A 13,927-nucleotide genomic window follows, 5' to 3' on the forward strand; every position below is an offset into this window, starting at 1 on the left:
AAACAGATCCAGAAAGGGTTAATAGCTCAGCAAGGGATGGTTTCATAATTATAATGAATAAATAATATACTGTAGGATAATGGGAATTTTTGCGTTGTATCGTGTGTGTGTGTGTGTGTGTGTGTGTTTGTCATTAAGATGAGGGTAGGATGGTTTATTGGCTGGCTGAGCTCCAAAAGGTATTGTCATTGCCTCTGTATTTGCCTCCAACCAACAAATTTGCTGCTATGCATCTCTTTTTCTCTCTTTATCTCTCTCTCTCTCTTTCTCCATCTAAGTCTTTGTCTCACCCAGTACTGGGGGCAAAAGCCCTCAATTACAGTAAGCTTGCAACTTGAACACCTTCATTACAGACAATGCTGGAAATCTGTATCTCACTTCCCTTTACTTTACTTCACAACACCTTTGTTTTCTTATTTCTTTCTGTCATTTTTTTTTCTTTTCCGCTCTGATGAATGCATTTAAGCTCCACTGCAGCATATATGAATGGATTCTGCGGCGAGTCTCACATTACACGTGTCTTTGATCGACAGAGAAGAAAGAGAAGCCGCAGTGAGTGCGAGTGTCTACAGGATTTTGTGCTGCACTTGCTTTTCATGGAGTATTTCACTGCATCGCTCATTGACCTCTATTACACCACGGATCAGTGATGAGACATAGCTCTCATAAAAAGGAACAGGAATTACATAAAGAATGTAGGAAAAGAGAAATACAAAAAAAATAACAATAGGGTGCTGTACAGCAGCCATGACAGTTTTGAAGTTTATCATTTTCCTATAACCACACAGAACTGTTTTATTTCTCTTAAACGTGAAAGGCTATTGATGGTATCAAAAAGTTTCGAGACTGGCTTTGTTTACAAAACAAAACTTTATTTATCTACAATTACACACTTTTGCCCTTGCACAGCAATACAGCGCTCCCAGCGTTCCTGCCACTTCTGAAATGTGTCCTGGAAATTCTTTCCAAAAGTGTCAAGCACCTTCTGCGATTCGTGCTGGATCTCCGCAATGGTGTCAAAACGGCGCTCTTTGAGCTGGATCTTTATCTTCGGGAAGAGGGCAAAATCCACAGGAGTCAAATCTTTTGAGTAGGGTGGGTGCGGAAGGGAGATCATGTAGGTTGTTATCCGACGATCATCATGCACAAGCTGCCGAATGGTTTTGACATTATCGGGTGTTGAGCTTGTTGAAGGTCTTCCTGATCTCTTTCAGTGATGTTCTCCCGCTCTTGACACCTTGAACGACTCGTTACAGCGTCGCCGTATGTCAAACGTATGTCGTGTCAATTTCACGTTTGCTCTTCGTTCTAACCGCAACAGTTATGACCATTTGTCCATGTCGTTAATGTAGCTCGTTCCTGTCGATTTCTTCTCTACAACATCCGAAGAATTTGACCATTTCTGTCCACACAGGCTGCCCAGGTGCTTGTTCAGTCTCTTGTCATTTCAAGACTTGACCACTGCAACTCTCTGCTGGCAGGTGTTCCCCTGAACGTTATTCGTCCACTGCAAATGATCCAAAATGCAGCTGCACAACTTGTGTTCAATCAGCCCAAGTTCTCCCACACCACCCCACTGCTGCGTTCCTTCACTGGCTTCCAGTAGCTGCACGTATCAGATCCAAAACACTGATGCTTGCCTACAAGGCCAAAAATCAACCAGCGCCATCTTACCTCAGTGACCTCATCACACCTCGCACTGCACCACGCTGTCTGAGATCCTCCAGCACTGCTCGACTGGTACCACCTTCTCTCAGAATGAGAGGTAAGTACACTTCAAGTCTCTTCTCTGTTCTGGCACCGAGGTGGTGGAATGAACTTCCCCTAGATGTCCGTACAGCAGAGTCCCTGATTATCTTCCAGCGACGATTGAAGACCTACCTCTTCCTGAAACACTTAAATTAGCACTTTCCAAGTTTGCTTATTTAAGAGTTATATTTATATTAAGTTTGTAATCTTGCGTACCAGTGTAGATTTATTCATTGCTAGAGACTCAAAGCACTTTTGTACGTCGCTCTGGATGATGGCGTCTGCTAAATGCCGCAAATGTAAATTAGTCTCTTAACTTTTGTTTTATTTTTTATTTTTTCCATTCTATCATTTTATCTTTCATAGGTAATTGGCTTTGTCCCTGTTATCACTTGATCTAGAACAGTCATAAATAGACATTCTTTCACTTTCTTTTGGATTGTTTATTCTCTGTGTGTGTGATTGATGCCATACTCTCTGTCTCTTATATAGTATGTCAATCTGAGCTAAATTTATCAGTCAAAAAAATTTATAAGAGCAAGTGTGATCCTGTCTTCTTCTTGTTCAGACATTGCCTGTTTCATCCTGATGCCTACTTCTGGATGATGATATCTTCAAGTAGTGAAAACTACGAGCTGCAGCTGGCGAGAAAATCAGTTGCCATGAACAGCTTTGCATTCAAGTGTCAGTTGAAAACCATAATGAATGGACATCCGGTGTCCCCCAGATGAGCATGGGTTCCCTTTTGAGTCTGGTTTCTCTCAAGGTTTCTTCGTCATTCCAACTCAGGGAGTTTTTCCTTACCACAGCCGCCACTGGCTCACTCTTTATGGATAAACTTCTTCTTAAACTCCCATTAGGAGTCTCCACAGCGGATCTTCCGTTTCCATATCACTCTGTCTTCCCTCACCACATCCATAATCCTTCTCCCTGTCCTTCCTCTTTTCCTCCATCTTCAGCATTCTTCTACCAATATACTTTTTGTCCCCCCAAAAGTGAGTGAGTGAGTAAATGAGTGAGTGAGTGAGTGAGTGAGTGAGTGAGTAAATGAGTGAGTGAGTGAGTGAGTGAGTGAGTGAGTGAGTGAGTAAATGAGTGAGTGAGTAAGTGAGTGAGTAAATGAGTGGTGGTGGTGAGTGAGTGAGTGAGTGAGTGAGTGAGTAAATGAGTGAGTGAGTAAGTGAGTGAGTAAATGAGTGAGTGAGTGCATAAGTGAGTGAGTGAGTGAGTAAATGAGTGAGTGAGTGCGTAAGTGAGTGAGTAAATGGTGAGTGAGTGAGTGAGTGGTGAGTGAGTGAGTGAGTAAATGAGTGAGTGAGTAAGTGAGTGAGTAAATGAGTGAGTGAGTGAGTGAGTGAGTGAGTGAGTGAGTAAATGAGTGAGTGAGTGCATAAGTGAGTGGTGGTGAGTGAGTAAGTGGTGAGTGAGTGAGTGGTGGAGTGAGTGAGTGAATGAGTGAGTGGTGGTGGTGAGTGAGTGAGTGGTGAGTGAGTGAGTGGTGGTGAGTGGTGAGTAAATGAGTGAGTGAGTGAGTAAATGAGTGAGTGGTGAGTGCATAAGTGAGTGAGTGGTGAGTAAATGAGTGAGTGAGTGAGTGAATGAGTGAGTGAGTGAGTGAGTGAATGAGTGAATGAGTGAGTGAGGAGTGAGTGAGTGAGGTGAGTGAGTGAGTGAGTGAGTGAGTGAGTGAGTGAGTAAATGAGTGAGTGAGTGAGTGAGTAAATGAGTGAGTGAGTGCATAAGTGAGTGAGTGAATGAATGAGTGAGTGAGTGAATGAGTGAGTGAATGAGTGAGTGAGTGAGTGAGTGAGTGAGTGAGTGAGTGAGTGTGAGTGAGTGAGTAAATGAGTGAGTAAATGAGTGAGTAAATGAGTGAGTAAATGAGTGAGTAAATGAGTGAGTGAGTGCATAGGTGAGTGAGTGAGTGAGTGAGTGAGTGAGTGAGTGGAGTGAGTGAGTGAGTGAGTGAGTGGAGTGAGTGAGTGAATGAGTGAGTGAGTAAGTGATTGAGTGAGTGAGTGAGTGAGTGAGTGAGTAAATGAGTGAGTGAGTGAGTGAGTGAGTGAGTGAGTGAGTGAGTGAGTAAATGAGTGAGTGAATGAGTAAATGAGTGAGTGAGTAAATGAGTGAGTGAGTAAGTGAGTGAGTGAGTGAGGAGTGAGTAAATGAGTGAGTAAGTGGGTGAGTAAATGAGTGAGTAAATGAGTGAGTGAGTGCATAGGTGAGTGAGTGAGTGAGTGAGTGAGTGAGTGAGTGAGTGAGTGAGTGAGTGAGTGAATGAGTGAGTGAGTGAGTGAGTGAGTGAGTGAGTGAGTGAGTGAGTGAGTGAGTGAGTAAATGAGTGAGTGAGTGAGTGAGTGAGTGAGTGAGTGGTGAGTGAGTGAGTGAGTGAGTGAGTGAGTGAGTAAATGAGTGAGTGAGTGAGTAAATGAGTGAGTGAATGAGTAAATGAGTGAGTGAGTGAGTGAGTGAGTGAGTGAGTGAGTGAGTGAGTGAGTGAGTGAGTGAGTGAGTGAGTGAATTCTGGTGAATTGGGGTGTATCTGGGTAAGTGAGTCGTGCCTGAGATTCCGTCCCAACCACAGTCAATTGCAGCATGCAGTAAGTGCACTAATTATATAAGTAGATCTGGATTTTGCAGCAGCGAAGTGTGTCACACACAACATACACACAAACACAACACACACACACACACACACACACACACACACACACACACATAGCACAGTGCCTTTGTTGATCCCGCAGAACAACTACACCCTGTCCTTCTACAAACATATACAAACACACACCCAAAGGCAGCCGTCTGTCCAGCGTAGGATCCCTTTAGCCTGAGTGCAGTGGCAGCCGCATATTTGTGTGGTGAGTAAGGAATGTGGTTACATGCCTTACACATGAGCTATTACTGAACACTGGTCTCAGAGGAGCACACAGCCTGTGAGCTCATTCAGAGAGAGAGAGAGAGAGAGAGAGAGAGAGAGAGAGAGGGAGGTAGAGGGAGGGAGGAGAGAGAGAGAGAGAGAGAGAGAGAGAGAGAGGAGGGAGGAGGTTCAACAATAGACGGAGCACACTTTCAGTACAACTCAGTTTGGAACATATAGTGAGCAGAGCAGCTCCATCACACAGCTACTAAACACACACATACACACACACGCACGCGCGCACGCTCATCTGTCTACAGTGGGACAATCGAGTTCTGAACATCAAGGTTGAACCTGCACCGTAGTGGACTGACAGAAGGTCCATCAGAGGTTTAGGTTCTGTAGTGCTGAGTGGAAGTGAGTGCACTGCTGTGCAGCTCGGTGCCTGGATGCCGGTGGATGTGGTGATCGCTCCTCCGCTGTGGACAGACATGCACGAGAGCGAGATGAAGCTGAAGATGAGAGTGCGGCGCATAAAGGACGGACGTGACCTCCGAGGTGGGTTAGAGCACGCATGGGAGAAAGGAACTGAAGTGGTGAAGCAAGAAACATGTGATGGAATGAGTGAGTGACTGAGTGACTGAGTGACTGAGTGAAAGGGTGATTGTGCAAACAAGTGACTGATTGTGCAAAACATTGTGAGCAAGTGCATGAATAAGAAAGTGATTAGTGAGTGAGTGAGTAATAAACTCAGAAAGAGAATAAGGAAGTAAAAGGGGTTGCAAGTAAATCAGAAAGTCAGTAAGTGAGTGGGTGAGAGGATGATTGGTGGTTGACTGAGGCCGAAGATGAGTATAAAAGTAAGGAAGCGAGTGGATGAATCAAGTTTTGTTGTTATTTGTGTGAGTGAGTGAGTGAGTGAGTGAGTGAGTGAGTGAGTGAGTGTTTGAGTGAGTGAGTGAGTGAAAGAGCAGCTTGTGGGTTTGTTGCCACTCAATTTACCCTTGATGTGTATTTCTGCAGCATGAAAAGAGCATTAATCATGTGTAATCTTATTACACACACACACACACACACACACACACACACACACACATACACACACACACAGTTTAATATTACCACTAAGCAATAAATATCTAGCTCTCTAAAAAACTGTTTGTGTCTATGTATCACATTCAGTCCCACTTGAACGCGAGCACGAAAGCCTCTTACTCTCTCTTCACTCTAACAAGTGTACAAGAGGGATTAGCCTGCTAATACTGAAGCTAAGCTAGCACAGCCTTAATCCAGTGTGTATATACACTTATCTCCACATGCAGTGCCTGCTTACATTAGCCGTCTGGACGTGAGGCGTCACATAATAACCTGCACTTTGCTTCTTCGACCATATTAAGATCATTATTTGGATTAAATGTCAGTAGCACAGATGCACTTTCAGGTAAATGATCACAGAAACGCTTTACGTTTACTAGTGTCATCTCTGATGCTGAGGTCCGGACAGAACTCCAGCTCGGGTCATGGTGTTTGGCTTTCATTGGTGTTGTGGTTATGTTTTCTACTTTTACTTCAGTCTATACACACCATCTATTAGGATGTAAATTAATAAACGAGAGCTCATTAGGAACCATGACCTGGTGATACCTGACATTGCACGACTGTCCTGGTTGTCATTTTATCACCCACGAATGTGTCTTTACTTGCCTGAGCTGGCATGCCACCCTCGCCTCCATGAACATATTTAGCTCAGGGTTGTTGTAAGCGTGCACATTAGCTGCTAAGCAAAGATGTAAATACGACTGTGCTGTATTTAACACAACCCCAACAACCCCCCCAGCCCCCACCCCTCCCAAAACCCCCGAAATAAATGAGCACCAACAACAACTATAGTTGCAGGAGACTCTAAGGACATTTACATATTACTTACTCTGTTTAAAACAGATCTTTACTGAGGGAAATCAGGTCAAAACTTTTTTTATGTATATCAGAAAAAACTCCAGATTAAGTTTCCAGAAATATATAACTGTAGCCATTGATGTGAAAGTCATTGACATGAAAAACACTATACAAAAAAAATTACATTTGATGAAGAAAAATAATCTTAAAATAATTATTCATTATCATTTTAGCACTTTTTTTCCTTTTTCTCCCTCTCCTAACTAACAAAAAATAAAAATAAATATTTATTTATTTATTTATTCGTTTTGTCTTATTTATTTGTTTGTTTGTTTTTTACCATTGTTTTTTACAGTCTATCACAACCACAATATTTAATGGTTTGTTTATCGTGCATATTTTTTATGGAAGACATTTATAACACGCAAGTGACATTTAGGAGCTCATTGCCATTGTCTTGAATATCAAATTTTCCATATATTGCATAAAACCTGTAAGAGATGTCGGTTTTAATAGTATGAATAGTATTTATAATGCCCAAGGCAATAATTACACACAATTTAATAGCTAATAGTGTCACTTTGCAGTTTATTATAGGAATATAATGAATCTAAAAAACAAAATGACCTACCACATCATTCCAATCTTTAAACTATGTGCATATCCAAAGTACAAGTACTTAGAGAAGTTATTTTACAGGGAAAAAAAAATAACAATAATAATAACATAATAATGACAACAATGCCAGGTGCATATTTTGGCTAAGTTTATACATACATATATATATATATATATATATATATATATATATATATATATATATATATATTTAAAAAAAAAGGTACAACTGTGAGAGGAATACTGAGGGAAATCTAGGTCAAAGTCTGGCTGTGAAATGTGCAGGCCAGTGTGTAAAATTAGAGATGATAAAGGAGGGCACACCTGCAGCAAATCCTTGACTGACACTCTATGGCTGATAAAATGTGACACACTTCCAGGCAAGATAAATAGTTCAGATTATGTGTTAAGGGTTATCGTTCCATTCGGCAGCAAATTGGACCAAATCTCGGGCATCATGTCAATTAAAAGCAGAGGCTTGTGATTACCTGCAAATGATGATGCATTATCTAGTGCAACATTGTCTAAACTGGAATTTATAGCAAGCTGGGAAAGTTCTTTGCCATCTGTTCTGCTGTTCTACAATACTCTAGTGGAGTTAACGTTTATTTCTGCACTCCGCTTCTGTCAGCCTCTAACCGTGAGGAATCACAATGTAAAGCTAGCAAGCCAGTCCTGCAATGGTAAAACCAGGTGTTAGCCAAAACTGGTTGGGTGCAATTAGTTAGTCTGTGTGTGTGTGTGTGTGTGTGTGTGTGTGTGTGTGTGTGTGTGTTGTGCACAGCAACTCAAGAGACAGCCTGCTGGCCACCCATGTGTTGAGCGATGATGTCATACTGCTTGGCAGTTGCTTTTAATAGTCAGAAACAGACAGGCCTTGAGTTGAGCTTTTAAAGGGCCAGACACACAGCTGGATTCATGGGCCAGGACTCCTTTCCACCTTACCTCAATTTACATACTTTCTTTCAGGTATCCTGTCTGCTTGTAGGCAAGTCAAGGTGTCTCATATTTGTCCACGTGGCTTCGTCGGTTTTGGTGAATAACATTGTGGAGGAAATTAGGTTCCTTTTTACAGGAAGAAAGTCTGAAAATGACCCTGACCTACCCATGTTCGACATTTTTAAATGATCTAGATAATTAAATTAGATGCAAAATATTCAGGAACATTTTTGCTAACCAACCAGTGTGACCTGTAGCTAGTTATTTTTCAAATTAGGCAGCCAATCAGCTCTTTGACCAGCCAATAACTAGAAATAAAAGAGCAATAAATGCAATAAATAACAAATAAATAAAAAATACTGTACTCTCTATATAGAAAAATCCCCAGATTGATGCCGTGATCATAAATTATATATTTGATATAATTACATTCAAGAGACTAGATGAAGACAAAGCAAGTTTAACAAGAAAAATAATTACGTAATGTCATATCATAAACGTGTCAAATTACGTCGCAAACCACCCACTTGTTTATTTCTTTAAACCCATGACCTTCCAGTGCAACGGGCTCGTTTGTTATGTCTGGATTCTTCGAAAACGTGCTCCCCTTATCAAAGGACAGTACTCTTTCGAACACACTTTTCACCCTTGCACCACCTTGAGGTTTTTTGCAGCAGCATGTGAACCCTTAGCTGAAGAGTGAGCAGCTTTGTGTGTGGTGATTGAGGTTTGTGTAACACTCAGGCGCTCTGTGACAGGACCTGTCATGATGGCATGCGTCATGACCAAGTCATGACCGAAGGGGCTGATTAGTCCTTTTGAAACTGGTTTCTTTGCTTTGACTCACTCATTATCTTTACTTCATAATGGCAATGCTGAGTGATGTCATGTGAAACATTGCTAACAGAACAAACGACCAAAAAAAAAAGATGGTACTGCAGCCCCGTTGATTACATTGGAAAAATTGCAAGCCAGGTGATGTGTGTGCACTGAAGAAAGGAAGGAAGCAGTGAATGAAAATGTGAGGGTCGATATCAGGCTTCGGCTTGTTCTTGTTTTCTCCTTTCAGTCACATGTATCTGCTTACTAAACCTTACCTCATACACATGAGCTCATCTGTTCTTTCATGCTTAATTGCTCCCTTGTCCTACTGTTTTCTATCTTTTCTGCCTTTGTTTCATTATCCAGTCACTGTTCAAACATCTCCCCTCCCAGCTGGACTCATAATTGTGTATCTGTGTGGGCTTGTTCGCCGTGAGTGTGTGTTTGTACTTGTACATGTCTGCAAGTGTGAAACGAATGATCAGGAGCCAGGATGAAGCTCTTAATCCGGGCTGATGATGTCATCGGGCCTCTGCTTGCCAGCCTTACTTGGAAATTCGATGAACGCTCTCCAGATTTCGCAAGCTTCCAAAACAGCTTTGATAATTGAACAGTTATGCTAACATCCTCTTTGTTTTCATCTACTTATCGCTCCTTGTTTCCTAAATAAGGACATTTGAACGCGCACATTAGATCAGGGCTAATTCGAGGCCCCGTTTAGATGTGACGTAATGAGGCGCTTAAGAAAGCGTGGAGGCCGAACAGGCTTTATTAGTGCTGCAAGATCCAAAAATACACTCATGTCGATTGTGAAATTGACTGGCTCGATCTTCAATGTTCACACATGACTATTGTATCTAGTGTACTTAAAGTTCATTTTGAGATACACATCAGACTAGATTGTGCATTTCAGGGTGTTTCTTTGTTTGTGTGTGTGTGTGTGTGTGTGTGTGTGTGTGTGTGTGTGTGTGTGTGTGTGTATGTGTGTGTATGTTAAAAAGCATGGTTGAGTGGTTTGTTCTTGTGGTCCACTTCATTTCCACTGTGTGATGCTGGAATCTAAGAGGAGATGAGATCATGCAGGAAGCAAGAGAGCAGGGAACCAGACCCTGACACTGTATTTAGTTCAACAGACTCACCAGATTTCTCCTCTAAGCTGTGGAAAGAAATTCGCCCATCATTTTACAACTTTTTGCTGACTCTAAAGTATTTTGAATGATTGCTAAAGCTCAAAATTTTGGCATTTTGGCATCCATGATCCAAGTTTACATAAAAGAATGTATTCTTTTATCCTCCATGGAGGTTCGTGTTCTCAAACTCTGCGCCTGGTAGTCTACTTAGCGTCCCCTTGGACCGGCAGGATGTGGAAGCTTGACTGTGAGTGTGTAGCCAGTGTAGAGCACTCAGCCGATTTCGTGTGTTCGGATGTTAGGAAAGCCCCTCCATTGTTACCATACAAACAATAATGCAGTGTCTACTTTGGCCTACCAATACATGTACACAAACTGCATACTAAATGAATATTGCTGTTGTTTTACTTTATATCAAGACACAATTTTTCTCGTTATGTCTCTGTTTAGGAGGCTTTGCAGCCTTCTCTTCATGCTTCCCGGATGTCTGTGAGAGTAAGCCACCAGCTTATCTTCCCCTCAGTCTGTCTCAGCCATGCCTACCAGTCGCTAACTTAGGCCTGACTCGAATACTGCCTCACCTCTACCTGGGCTCACAGAAAGATGTCCTTAATAAGGTAAGATATGGATTCTGCTCGGTTAGCAAGCTCATACCTCTCTCAAAACTTCGATTATCCTCCAGTGAGAAACTGTACTGTATTGAATGCCGATCAACTATTTTTCTTTATCCTGCATGTCCTTCTATTTCCTGTTTTTTTTTTGGACTGTCAGTTTCTAATTGCCTGTTGTTGGAATCCTTTCGAATTTAAGTTAAACAACATAGTCTGGTGATTGAAAATTACACCGAAAATACCATCAACAGTCAAAACAAGTGTTTTAAGCTGACATCTCTAGGGGAAGTATTTTGTCTCAGCATTCCATTGTTGCGCATCATATCATATAGTGAAAGAGATAAGAGACATTTGCATGATCTGAGATAATCTTACCAGTTTACATTCAGTCAAAATTTTCCATTCAATCTAGCATATTTTCGCTTCAGGAGATATAGCACAATGTAGAACTGATGTCTAGATGTGGTTGTTGTTGTTTTTTACAGGAACTGATGGCACAGAATGGGATCACTTATGTACTGAATGCCAGTAACACCTGTCCAAAACCTGACTTCATCAGTGAGAACCACTTCCTGCGCATTCCCATCAACGACAGCTACTGTGAAAAGCTGCTGCCTTGGCTGGAGAAAACCAACGAATTCATAGGTAAAAATATTCTCCTCAAAATATCACCATACGGCTTTCTGATGGTGCCCAGAGGGTCAAGCTTGACTAAGTCAACCTAGAATAACTTAACATTTCTGCTTACAGTAAAAACAGGTTAGGATTATGGTAGGCCAATTTAAGCAGTACTTTATCGGAGGTCTGATGATGTCAGATCTCAAGCTTGAGCTAGAACCATAAACCTAGTGCTGTAGTAGCATTTCGGTTTCCGGGCTTTTACCGACCTTTGTCTTTCTTTTTTTTTGTCCAGACAAAGCTAAAGTGTCCAACTGTAGAGTCATCGTCCACTGTCTAGCTGGAATTTCTCGATCTGCAACCATTGCGATTGCTTACATCATGAAAACCATGGGGCTGTCATCTGATGATGCATACAGGTAAATATGATTAAGTTATGTCGGAATAAGTTGTGTTACTCACTAGTGTGAGTCATCATGTGTATTTAGTTTTTACGCTTTTTGTTATGACAAAACAGAAATCGATACTTTTGGCTGAATTTGAAGTTTTACCTTTAACTACATTTTCTTATAAGTCAATGAGTTTAACCCGAACTTAAGAGTCTTTGAGAATTAATGATTTGGAATCAATGATTTGAAAAAAAATCAAAGGCACAAATAGTTTTTTCTTTACCTCCCACAGGTTTGTGAAGGATCGTAGGCCCTCAATATCTCCTAATTTCAACTTTCTTGGGCAACTTCTGGAGTTTGAGCGAGACTTAAAGCTCAAGATGCCCTTAGCGTGCAACCCTCTGAGGTCAACAGCTCATCATCCTGAGGTGACAGAGGTCAACATAGAGACTGTCGAACAGAGCAAAGAGCACAGCCATTCTCATCCAAGAACACAGGAAACGATGGTATTAAATGTCAAGCCACCATCACCTACCTCACTACGAAAAGATCTCAGCAGCCTTCATCTCTCTGCAGACCAAATCCTTCACAACAACCAGCTTAAATGTTCCTTCCACCTCGACATCAAGTCCGTTTACTCGTCCAACCATCATCTCCGTACCTCCCCAAATGCCTTGCAATCAGACTCAGAAACCATGCCCAAGCTTTTCAAACTGGATAGTCCAAAAAGCAACAGCAATACATGTTCATATTATTCATCGCAAGAAACCTTAAGGAGCCCCAAGCCAGAGTTGTGGCAATCAACAATAAGAGAATCTACCCAGAAAGACAGTGGTACCTTTGAGAGGTTATCGACCACAACTCTATCTCTTAACCTCAACCTGAATCGGCAAGTTACAGTAGTTCAGGATCCTGTTAATAAGCCCAACGTCAAGTCGTCTTCATTCCTCAGCTTGCCCCTGACTACAACTTCTGTTTGGACCAAGCACAGAGGAGTGACTCAAGCCACAACGCCTGGCACACCCACTGAAGACCACCCATGGTTCTTTAATTCAGATCTGGAGTCTTCGGGGTCAGGTTCTGGTAGCTCTGTGAGGTATGGAAATGCTCAGAGTGCCGGTGTGATACAAATGGAGACACAGTTCAAACGGAGAAGCTGCCAGATGGAGTTTGAGGAGAGCATCAGCACAACAAGAAGCAGTGAGGACTTTGGGAAGCTCGGGAAGCAGTCTAGCTTCTCAGGCAGTATGGAGGTCATTAAGGTGTTATGACAGAGAGCCTGAACTTGCATTGGTCATCTTGTTTAAGAGAATGAGAAAGAGGACAGGTAATTTATTACAGAGGTTTATTTGCAATAATCTGTTCAAAGAGGTCAATGTTTGGAGGTGGCTCTCAGAATGGACATGCATGCAGACTTGCATGCGTACATTAGCCTATGCATTATGCCCTCCAGAGTATAGTGGACTTGAAGGCCTGAGCTCACCCTATTGTTATGATAGAAATGATGGATGATACAAGCCATACACGCAAAGAGTAAATATGCCTGAGATACCCTCCACTTGAAGGATACATAGTACGAACTATTTATGTTCCAGAATGGCTATTAAAAATAAAAATGTATGGGATATTTACATAGTGCTGGATAGTTTACGACCGAGAACAAGAGTGAGGTAAAATATTTGCTGTATTATATTTAGGCTTCGTTAGAAAACGAACTTTAATATTATCAGTGGTGTTATCAACTGCCTCTGTGATTTAATATTAGTTTGCGAAAGTAGAACGCATGTGTTGAGCAGAGAATAACTCTCAGCTGTACTAATGTGCACTGGGCATGCTCAGAAACGACTGGCTACCTACAGACAGACAAGCTGCATCCTAGCAGTACAAAGCTTTATGTGTATTCAGATGTACTTCCATATGTATATATATAAATATATAAAGAAACACATTAATTTCAATGAAGTATTTAATGTTTCATGGATTGTTGTTTTAACTTATTGTATCAGTTTCATTCTGGTAATGAGCAATAATATAATATTTGAAGACTTCCTCTTTGTGTCTCTGTTTGATTTTGTGAAAAATAAACCATGGTCAAATGCCTAGAGCAAAGAATTATGAATAAATATGAACAACCACACACACAAACACACATACAAACAAACATATATATATATATATATATATATATATATATATATATATATATATATATATATATATATATATATATATAGGTATATAGCACATTAGGTCATGTGGATTATTTCATTTTTATTGAGTAGTATAGTGGCTTTT

At 41.2% G+C, this 13,927-nt stretch overlaps 1 protein-coding gene across 1 annotated transcript; it reads left to right on the forward strand.

The window, feature by feature from the left end:
* The first annotated feature begins 4,791 nt into the window (after positions 1 to 4,791).
* Positions 4,792 to 13,682, forward strand: dusp8b (dual specificity phosphatase 8b). The gene is made up of 5 exons (XM_046865098.1): positions 4,792 to 5,167; positions 10,465 to 10,631; positions 11,111 to 11,270; positions 11,539 to 11,662; positions 11,925 to 13,682. The coding sequence occupies exons 1-5, from the start codon at positions 5,059 to 5,061 to the stop codon at positions 12,901 to 12,903; spliced, it is 1,539 nt and encodes a 512-aa protein (XP_046721054.1). The 5' UTR covers positions 4,792 to 5,058; the 3' UTR covers positions 12,904 to 13,682.
* Positions 13,683 to 13,927: the final 245 nt, after the last annotated feature.

Source organism: Silurus meridionalis, chromosome 13 (assembly GCF_014805685.1).
Source record: "Silurus meridionalis isolate SWU-2019-XX chromosome 13, ASM1480568v1, whole genome shotgun sequence".
NCBI classification, from domain to species: Eukaryota; Metazoa; Chordata; class Actinopteri; order Siluriformes; family Siluridae; genus Silurus; species Silurus meridionalis.